Genomic DNA, 10,608 nt, shown 5'->3' with positions numbered 1-10,608 from the left:
AATGTACCTTCTTAACCTAATAAATGTCTCCATTTGTGTAACGGTGAGGAGGCAAACGCATGTGCGGAGAAGAGCGAGATTTATTAAGAGCAAACCCAGATCCAGAGTCTTTATAACAGCCCCTGGTTAATTTAGCAACATGGAGAGTCCAGGATACATAATCACAAATAAAAGCACACGAAGAAAAACGGGGAACTCAGTCTAGAACAAAGAGACCAGGAACAATACAAATGAAGGATAAGAATAACAAATAATTTTTAAATAAATATGGCTCTACTTACATACAGGCTTCGCTGCACAGGCTAGAAATTACATACTGGCTTCACTATACATACAGGTTGTCGATTAAATACTGAACATAACAAGGCTAGAAATGAGGAACAGGTGAAAGTAATGCCAGGCGTGGAAAACCAAACGAGAGGCGGAGAAAACGAAACTAAGGTACGGATCCAAAATAAGGAGGTAAAACAATCACAGAAGACAGGGAAACAGTAGAAATATGGACGCTAGGAGAGTGAGAGATTATTCTGGTGTTCTTGTTGTCACATCTGTGGTTTCCAGCCTGCCCCAAGAGCACTACATTACCCATAATCCCCCAGTTCCCTATTGCCAGCCTATTAGTGTCACCTGTGCCCAATTACCCTTAAAGTTTTGTCTAGTTAAACCTGTGTCTGTTAGTCTTTGTGAAGTCTCGCTTCAATGTGCATAGCGTTTCTAAGATGTTCCGTTGTACTTACCTGATTAGTGTGGTTCTGACCTTATGCTTGTCTTCTTTGATTTTGCTCATTGTCTCGCTCCCTGTCTGCCATCTCATCTAACGTTTCTGCTGCTAGACCTGGTTTTTTTGTTTTTTTTTGGATCTCCCTGTTATGCCTTAATTAAACGTTTTGGCTCTTAATATGCTTCCTGTCATGAAACATGACACTTGCAGGATTCCTGAATGTCAGTGATGTCATGAGGTCAGTGAGGGGATTGAAGCTCTGAAGTCATAACAGACACATATTTTAACAAAACAGTCCGAGTTAGTTCTCTGAGTCTCTGATCAAATTCAGTTTAAATTTCACATCCTATAGTGTTTCTCCTATGAGATAATATTTACAATAATGACTTTGTTCTGGTACCGAGAAATCACATTTTTCATACATCGTACCGGTTCAAGTCATATTAAGATTTGTGTTTTTTGGTAGACAGCGGTAGGCTAGCATTTTAACAGTGTGACCAGCTTGACATAAAGGTTATTGTTTTGGTCTAACTGTAACGTATGCACACACGTAGAAGAAGGTCGAAAGGTTTTATTTTAGCAACCAAACTAATGCATGCAGTAAAACAGGTAAGCGTGGTCGGGTCGGTCCAGGGTCGAAGCACGGGGTAGCATTCAGGAGACGTCCGAGGCTCGGGCAGGAGTCCATAACCGGGAAACGTAAAACTTCGCGACTAGTATACAGGGAGGAGAAGCTGATAAAGGGGTTGGTAATGAGGGGAATAGGGATCAGGTGTGTGCTAGAATTCCAGTGAGTCAGATCGTGGGGTGTGTGAGTGTGCGGGGCTGAGGGTTGTTCCTGGTATTCGTAACACTATCAATGGTGATGAACTCATGTCTCTCTATAATATTTGCTGACATACCCTCTCCTGTTAATCTGCATTCATCTTCCACTCTGACAGCAGAGGTTGTAGTCCATGCTAAGAAGGCAGGAAGAATAGGAAGGAGCCATTGACATTATGGGTAATTTGTGGAAATATGAGTTCACTGGTTTATTAGCGGTGTCTTGCACTGGCCCACGCCCACGCAAAAATGCATAGAGTGTGTATGTATCATCCACACAGACACGTTCACTTTCAGCCCGTCAATCACCAATCCCTCCACCAATCATGACACACAACCACGTTCTTGTTTACAATCACCTATTTACTAATTATCACATACACCTACACTCATTACTACCCCCTTACTTAAGCCAGGACCAGCCGTCAGTTCTTCGCAGTGACGTCACCCTCGTGAGAGCGTGTCTTGTAAGCCTATGAACTTCGAGACTGCTCAGCCTTCCTTTTTCCCCTTGTTGTTTTTTTTTATTTGTTTGTTTTTGTTAAAGCTCATTTTTGTTTACTTCTCACTTGTGTCTCACTCCTTCACCCAAAGATGTCACAACTGGCTCTGAGCTAGACACTGAAAACCATTTAGATCCTTGCTTTGCCTGTCTCACCTTGTATATATTGTAATAACCTACTGTGAATTTTCTGTAATTCTCAGTTGTCTTTAGTATGTATGACCATTTGCATGTTACCTTTTGCTATGGCCTACACCACTGGATTTGTTTGCCTGTGCAAACCTAACTAAATACCTTGTATATATCTTATTAAATAATGTAGGTTGTAGAGAGGAGGGAACCCAACACCATTTTCATTTCTTCTAGTTATCAATATATGCAGAGTTGGTGAAGACATGTATTTTTGTTTTATTACCTTCACTAAGCTAGAGATGTTTTACTGTTATTTCATCCAGTGTTCCCATAATGGTTGCAGAGGTTTAAATGATGCGATTGTCAATATTTGTTGTGAAACTCATCAGCCACCTGTGACGATGCCCTACACCCCATCCCCCCAACTCACCCCCAGCTTCGTTCTTACAGCAATGGCAGCTTGTGTGGCTTTGTTTGCTTTAATCTTCTGTTTTTTCATCTTTTGTTTTCTGTTATAATTTGTGCCACATGTCCCTCAGATGGTGAGTGTTCTGCTACATTCACCAGACCACCTAGCCAATTGTGATGGTTTATTTTGATAATGTTTTGCATTGTCATTATGTTCAGATAACAAATAATAATAATTACAATCAATAATACAATAAAATCAATAGCCTATTTTGCCATGACTTTATTTAATCCCACATCTTCCTTCTTCTATGTTTCTTAAACACTACCACCACCTATGCAGACAAAGGGCAAGATGGTATCATTAGTACACATCATCTTAAACCGAGATTTAGCTGTCACTTGCACTTCAAAAAAATATATTAACAATTTCATTTATTCCACAGAACCAACAGTTCCTGGTATATTTATGTGTTGAGTAAATATTAGTGCAGTCTTATGCCCCTGCCAGTACTTAACCAAAGCCCACCCACAGCTCCCTTCCACTTCTCCATTTGCAATCACTGTGTCACTGTGATGCCTCTTGTTGCCCTTATAAACTGGTAATGCTGGTAAGCATTTTTTGTTTTTGTTTTTTTTGCCTTGTTTTCTCAACTTGCAACTCACCCATACCTCAATATCACACATTTGAATTTCTTTTTAAAATCACCTTTAGAATGGAACACAATCACATACACCACCCATTTGGTTCCCACTGTGAGCTGCAAACAGTTGTGGGTCTCTTTTCCCCACATATGTCAAAGTGGGTGTGCTGAGTTTAGTCATCATAACAGATTATGCCCACTCTGTTATACTTATTCAATATCTGCAAGAGCAACTTTACAGTCATAGTGGGAAATGGAAAATTGAAATGGTAAAAAGTCAGAAAAGTATAACAAATGTTTAATTAGCAAGCGGTGCTTGAAATGTTTCCAACATTAGGGTGAGAATGTTGAACAGACTATTGTTTTAAGCAACTTGATAAACTTTGGCAGAATTATTTTGTCATTCTTCACTAAGAAACTGACTGCAGTTTTCAGTGTGTTTATGATAGTTCCCACAACTGATTAAAATTAAAATATTACAATGACACTGCTCAGTTGTATAAATTAGCTGTGAAGAAAAATGAACATGATTAAACCTTGCAAATGATCCAACACGGTAAGAGCAGATGAACATAGAGCACTTACCCACAGATACACTGCACATAGTAGAACTTTAATCATTCCAACAGTGCTAAAACCCACAAAGGCCCACAAGGCAGTAACTTCCTCCGGTTTAATGTGCCCCATCCCAGTACACTGCATCTCAGTGGCTTGAGGAGCTAACACAGCAGCGAGGAGCAGAGCAGGTGCTGTTACACTAGCACATTCTAGGAAAATTGAAAAGACTTCAGGAAAAAAAAAAAGGCCAAAACTAAAACTTTTCAATACACAATTACCAATAAACATGAAATTCGGGTAAATTAGGATTTTGTCAGAAAGTCGGAGAGAGAGAGAGAGAGAGAGAGAGAGAGAGAGAGAGAGAGAGAGAGAGAAAGGAAAGAAACCAAGTTCAGCAAACTCAGTGACCTGATTAAAAATTCAAAATTTTAAGTAGGACATTTAATTTGTTTACATTCATAAAGCACTTTAGTAGGGATACCTGAGACATTCAGCATGACAAGAGAGTGGTTATTTGTTTTTCCAACTTTTGCAATTAGGGAGCACTTGTATAGCCCCGTTTGTCTTACAGTGACATTCTTCAGGACAAGATCATTTTTTTCTGTGAGAGATGCTACATTCCGAGAGCTTGGATACAGCTCTGGTTCCAGATTCCCATGTCTTCTCCTAATAATGCCCTCATCACCACTTCCATTAACCTGGCAAAATAAATCAAAAATCTTTTGTTGTTTTGGGCATTTCTAATATTTTAACAGAGTTAACTGTACTGTGCAGGTATAGTATTGTAGCAACCAAAGCACTTCTCTATCAGTGCAGTCAATTGATTCAAACACTCTCTACATTTGAAGAAAGTTAACCAACAAACATGCTGTGAGACTGTCCAGGGAGTTGTACCTTGTACCATGTGATGGATGTGTATGCATGACTATAAGCAGCTGGGTTGCAGGGCAGGGTGATGTTTTGATTGCAGTCTGACTTAATTATCATAGTTTCATCTGTGGCTGTGGAGAAATGAACTGTGCAGACACCTGCACACAAAGCTGGAGGAACCACCATAAAATGACCCAATTTTCTTTGCAGAAAGGCACTGTATAGTGATTCATTATCAGAACAAAAAGTGTCATTTACAATAGCTGCAAGCAAAAACAGAATTAATAAAGCCCATATTCCATAAACCAACAGTTCATTTTCATACTTTCATACTTTTCATACTTTCATTTCATATTTTCTGTTTTGTTTACAGCAAAAAAGAAACCCCCTTCCTGTTTTGACCTGAGAAAAGAGAACATCTTTGGCAGTTGCTTTGAACACCACTCATTTCATATAAAATTTCCGTTCATGTCTGTTTATAACCTCCTCAGACATTTTCTGAGAAGTACGTAGGAAAACGTATTCACATTAAAACCACAGCGGTACGACTGAAAATGTCAGGTTTACATAGTATGATTTTCACCTCTAGAGTTCCTTGGTAACAGATTGTAACATCTCACTGTTTTAGGGTTTGATATTCACAGCTTACAAATACTGTTACACACACTAATTAGGTTCATCCATGCTTAAGAGGCATAATAAAGTGAATTAAAGGGCAGTGAACATTTCACATGGTTTAAAATTGTTCCTTGGACATGATTTTGTATTCAATTTCATGGCCAACTTGGGTACATATCAGTAACTATTTTTACCAAGGTACTAATTGTTATATTAGATAAATTCATCAGCTAGAGTTTACTGGGATAATTATATATTAACTTGAGATGGTTTGTCTTTAGCTTAATAGTACCTCTATAAGCATAACCCACACAAGGAATATGAAATTAACCACTGTTCAACAAATCCGCATTTCAGTCTTGAATTTCCTACTCCAGGGCTATCCCTATTCCAATTTACTCAAAACCTATCATTATATGAATTTAAGGAAATAAAATCAGAAAAGTTGCTTACCTAGTATTTTCCAACATGTTGATGTGATCATATTTCTTCAGAAGTTTATGCTTTTCTGTCAGGTTTCACCTTTTGATTATGTGTGCTGTAAGCTGTGTACACATGTGTATGTGTGTGTGTGTGTGGGGGGGGGGTGCTCAGTACAATGTGGGAGGAAATCTGTTTTATATTTTGCACTTCAGAAAAAGATTTATTTATATATTTTACATTATTTATATATTTTACATTCATATAGTGTGTCTTGGCATATTGGGAAGGTGAGCGACCAAAAAAAAAAAAAAACCTAAAGATTTATGAATGAATTTCAAATTTTATTAATACAAGGAAGCATGTTTCATTTTTCTGTAGGGTCATCTGTTTCATATAATTGTTCAAAGGAACAGACATACATATATATATATATATATATATATATATATATATATATATATATATATATATATATACCTTTATGACACTAAAGCAGTTCAGTCATTAAACACTCAAAACATGCATGCAACATTATGCAACATTATGCAACAGGAAACTCTAACTGTAACTACATTAGCATGTGAGTCACACTAGCATGTGAGTCACATCCACAAACTGCTCTACTCCTGGAGGAACCAAGTAAAGCCAATCAACCAACCATATGCCCACCTTGTTCATCATCTCCTGAATACTAAAGTCCTGCACCTGTCATTTCCTATTAACCTCCCTGTGTAATTCATCTCTCCCTACTTCCTCACTGTGAGGTTTTTTTTCTCTCCCTATACTCAGTAGTTTCCTACTTTTCTGGTATGCTGATTCTCTTTTCTGCTATTCTTGTTCTCTTTGGCCCACTGTACCACTCTATGTCTGACACTTTTGTACCTTTTGTTCTCTGTTTTGTTTTGTTTTTTGGAATTGTGCAACCTACAGAACATGTTTTTACTTTACAGAAATCACAAGAAATTTCCCAAAATACATATTTTGTTTCTCTTATACACATTGTAGGTTCACATATTTACAAGACTTGTTTTTTGCTTGTATCGCATTTTATTCTTGTACAGCAGAGATAGATTATCCCCATATTAGTAATGGTAAGCACCCCCAGGATTATTAGGAACAGAGGAATATTACTCAGACTCAGCCTAGTCTTCATACCTGGAACTATTTCACTATGCTGATGACGTTTTGAGCAACCTGAATGCAAATATTAAGTAAACACAACAAACACAAAACCAAAAAATAAATTTATTGTCAGCTCCTAGGGAAAACTACACACACACACACACACACACACACACACACACACACACACACACAAACATTTACTGTTTACTTACTGTTTAGAAATATTGCCTCTTGCCTCAGTAATGTTCATTTTATTTTTAACATTATTTTATTCAGCTGTGGATTAATACAACATTTGTCAGATATTTTTAAATGTATCTATGAACGTGAGAAAATATGAAATGCTAAATAAATAAATAGAAAACTAAACAGAGATGGTGGCTGGTGAAGGGTGAAGTATTGACCATGAAATAATGCCTGTATTGGCTGGAAAAAAAAAAAGAAGAAAAAAAAACAAAAACCTGTTTCCATATTGTTCTATTTTTAAAACCATAGTCTTAAAACCTAAGTCCATTTTTTACATTTTCAGTTTCAACCTGTGGTTGCTCCATGTTTAAAATTACACAAAATACAGTTACAGTTACATAAAATAGAAAAAGAAATTAAAAACATAAAATAGAAAAAAAAACATGAAATAAGATCATTAAATGTACTCTGAAAAAGTCTTATTGTTTTAGATTTCAATGTTTATCAAGGTATGCTGACGTTCCCTGTATTTAACAAAAATGTATATTTGGTGTTTTTTAATTCATTCTAAACTATTAAACTGAATGATTCTTTAAACTCAGTCACCACAGTTCTGAGTTAAAATGTCTTAACTCTATTCTACCAAGAAATGAAGCCATCATATTAAAGATGCCAAAAACATTGCACTAATGTGTAATTTAGAAATTTGAATGCATGATTTTCTAAGATTTAAGATATTTCACTGCTTAACACATTTTCTTTTGTTCTATTATTGACATTTCACTGTGCATTTATATGTATTCTGTACATGAAAGAAATCTCTTCCATCAGCTGACACAAGCAGAATCAGTGTGTTTATGTTTTAACTGGAACAAGCTGGACAGGGAATGTCACTGCAGCACTAAATAACTCACTTTTGAGATATCTGACTCACCTGGTGGATAGTACTCATAGTCTCCATCCTGAATATAATGACCCACAGGAGGCCAGAGAGCGCAACGGTAACGCCCACAATCCTCCCCTCCAGCCTCGGGGACAAGCAGAGCATAATGACCTCCCACTTTGTAGGGCTGACTGGCATATTTATATAGGAAAGTCAAACGTGTACGCAGATCTTTCATCACAAGACCAGTTAACACATTAGAACCCTCTTCCACCTGGGATAATTAAATTAAAATACATAAATTATGCTAAATTAAAATTTTGGTTAGTTCGCTACGTAATTTCAAATTAATCTTTTCAACATTTTTTTTTGTTTAGGCTAAAGGCAATAATAATAAACATGTTTTATATGCAAGTAATAACATATGTTTTGTGCCACACAAACCTTGTACCAGGTGATTTTCCGATACTGAAGTCCTTGTTCAGCGGTTACATGGCACGGTATCTGTACGTCTACGAAACGCTGCTTGTCATTTACCGACATGGACAGGCCAAGCAGATTGAAAACTGGGGACAATAAAAAACAAAAACGAACTGTATTTGAAAATTTCTCATAGCTTTTTTGAATACATAACATCTGTTAACTACAAAGTTTAAACTTTTTGCTCATTTAAGGCATGTAGACCATTTTAGACCTACGTAGACTACATTAAGTAAGCGAAAAATTATTTCAAGTGAAAGTCTATCAAATTGTTAAGTCCTCGTAGCAGGTATAACCACCAACCATTCCTAGTATCGTTTTCGTTGTTTACATTCGCTTCTCTTCCGTATCGATTTATCTCCACATCATAAAACTCCTTTTTACACCCAAGCATTATATTCATTGTAGATGCCAGAAAGCAACTTACGTTTTGCTCTAGTTGGAATTTGGTCTTTGTTTTGTACCAGCTAGAGTTGTTTTGATCCAAACTATAACAACGGTCTTTGTTTGAACCCTTTCTCGTTGGTTGGCTACAGTAAAGCCTGTAGTATATTTGGGCGTGCAGTAGTAACTACCTGTAAACATAGCCTACTTGGAAGCATACGTTAAAGAAAATAATTATGACAGATGTGTTGTAATAAAAACGAGTGGTGTCCACTAATTAATTAGTCTTATTGCACTGTTACTGTTTTTAGGGGTTTAGGAAAGGCAGGTCATTTTGACCCTTGGGATTAATTTCAATTTACAGAATCCAGAGAGATTTACAGAAGTGCTTTGTTTTCTCCTTCAACAAATTATGCTAAAACAAAAAAGTCACTAGAGTCTAAGTATCTCTCTATCTCTCTCTTTCTGTGTGTGTGTGTGTGTGTGTGTGTGTGTGTGTGTGTGTGTGTGTGTGTGTGTGTGTGTGTGTGTGTGTGTGTGTGTGTGTGTGTGTGTGTGTGCGTGCATGCGTGCGTGTGCCTTGTGTGTGCTGTGTGAAAGTTTTGTGTGTGTGCATTAATGTAATGTGTTTTGTTTTGTTTCCTTAATGGTCATTACCAAAGAGTGGGGCAAGAAATCGGAGTGACCTACAAAGTATGCAATAAGATCAGATTTCTGGAATTTTTAAGTGCTTTATGATATAATTCTTATATTATATATCTTATAATGATATATTCATTTCTTTTAAAATTGTATGCAACTTAACATAAAATGCACTCATAACTGATTTTCAGTATAGAAAGTTTCATTTACTTTCACATTTTTACTTATTCAGGTATTTTGAATTAATCCCATATTGGGTCTATGTGGTAGGTCAATTAGTTCATTAATTAATAATTATTAACAATTATCACATATGCAGTCCTGTGCAAAAGTATTTGGTCACCCAATATAATTTTTGAAGGCCCTAACAGGTAAGTGGTGTTTATATGCCCTTCAAAAAATAAAAAACTTTTTGATCTGTAGCTCATGTGTTTCAGAGCTTTTGAAATTGGTGTTAGATATTTTGAGGTCAGACCTAGAAGCAAGGTTTGAGAACCAAACCTGTGTTCTTCCAAAAATTTCACAATCTATCAATACATTTTGGGGGGGGCAAGGGGGAATATGCACACAAAAATCCTGTTACTTTTCATTGTATTAGTGTTTATTTACATTAATGTTTTAGGCATTCATGTTTATTTACATGCTATAGTGTTTTTATATGCTGATAAAAACTGCCTAAATAAAAAGCTTGTTTTGCAGTGCCCTATGACTTTTGCACAGTAATGTAGTTGCTCTGAAGGTGCATGTTTATAAATCTATAAATGGCTTTGAGTCTAAATATATTTTTGACACACTGGAGTAGTACAGTCTCGGTGGGTCTCTTAGATAAATAGGTATTGTTCAATTAGCAGTACCAAGAATTAGAACAAAACATGCTGAGGCATCGTTAATTACTAGCCTACCCACAGCTGGATCCAACTAGCATAGGGTCTGAGGCCCCAAATTTAGCTGTCATTAAATCCAGAATAAAAACATTTCTGTTCTCATTGTCATTTATTCTTTTTTTCTTTATCTTTGTACATTTAACATCTACATATTTTATTTAATGTATTTATCCTTTAAAGTTCTGTATTCATTTATCAATGTTAAGTAAAGCAGCATTCAATACTGCATTATTACATTTGCATATGAAATGTGCTATACCAATCATATGAAAAACTAAGTACAGAAAAAATGTAAAAAGGTCCCTTTTGGAAAACTCAGGACATCA

The 10,608-nt window shown here is 36.3% G+C and overlaps 1 protein-coding gene across 1 annotated transcript; it reads right to left on the bottom strand.

Annotated features, from left to right (window-relative positions):
- Positions 1-2,762: 2,762 nt before the first annotated feature.
- On the bottom strand, positions 2,763-5,855 carry LOC113589458. Its single transcript, XM_027029126.2, has 5 exons — positions 5,729-5,855; positions 4,682-4,827; positions 4,269-4,485; positions 3,815-3,996; positions 2,763-2,920 (listed from the first exon to the last, which is right to left on the bottom strand). Exons 1-5 carry the CDS (start codon positions 5,757-5,759, stop codon positions 2,873-2,875), a joined length of 624 nt encoding a protein of 207 aa, XP_026884927.1. The 5' UTR covers positions 5,760-5,855; the 3' UTR covers positions 2,763-2,872.
- Positions 5,856-10,608: the final 4,753 nt, after the last annotated feature.

Source organism: Electrophorus electricus, chromosome 23 (assembly GCF_013358815.1).
Source record: "Electrophorus electricus isolate fEleEle1 chromosome 23, fEleEle1.pri, whole genome shotgun sequence".
Classification (NCBI taxonomy): Eukaryota; Metazoa; Chordata; class Actinopteri; order Gymnotiformes; family Gymnotidae; genus Electrophorus; species Electrophorus electricus.
This window is presented reverse-complemented; position numbering and strand designations above follow the sequence as displayed.

Bases quoted from the DNA above. Each gene is read 5' to 3' on its own strand.
- LOC113589458 (XM_027029126.2), bottom strand. From the start codon at position 5,759: ATGATCACATCAACATGTTGGAAAATACTAG. The intron at 4,828-5,728 runs GTAAGCAACTTT...TGGTTCCTCCAG, and splicing joins AACATGTTGGAAAATACTAG to CTTTGTGTGCAGGTGTCTGC. The intron at 2,921-3,814 runs GTAAGTGCTCTA...TTGTCTGCATAG, and splicing joins TATGTGCAGTGTATCTGTGG to GTGGTGGTAGTGTTTAAGAA.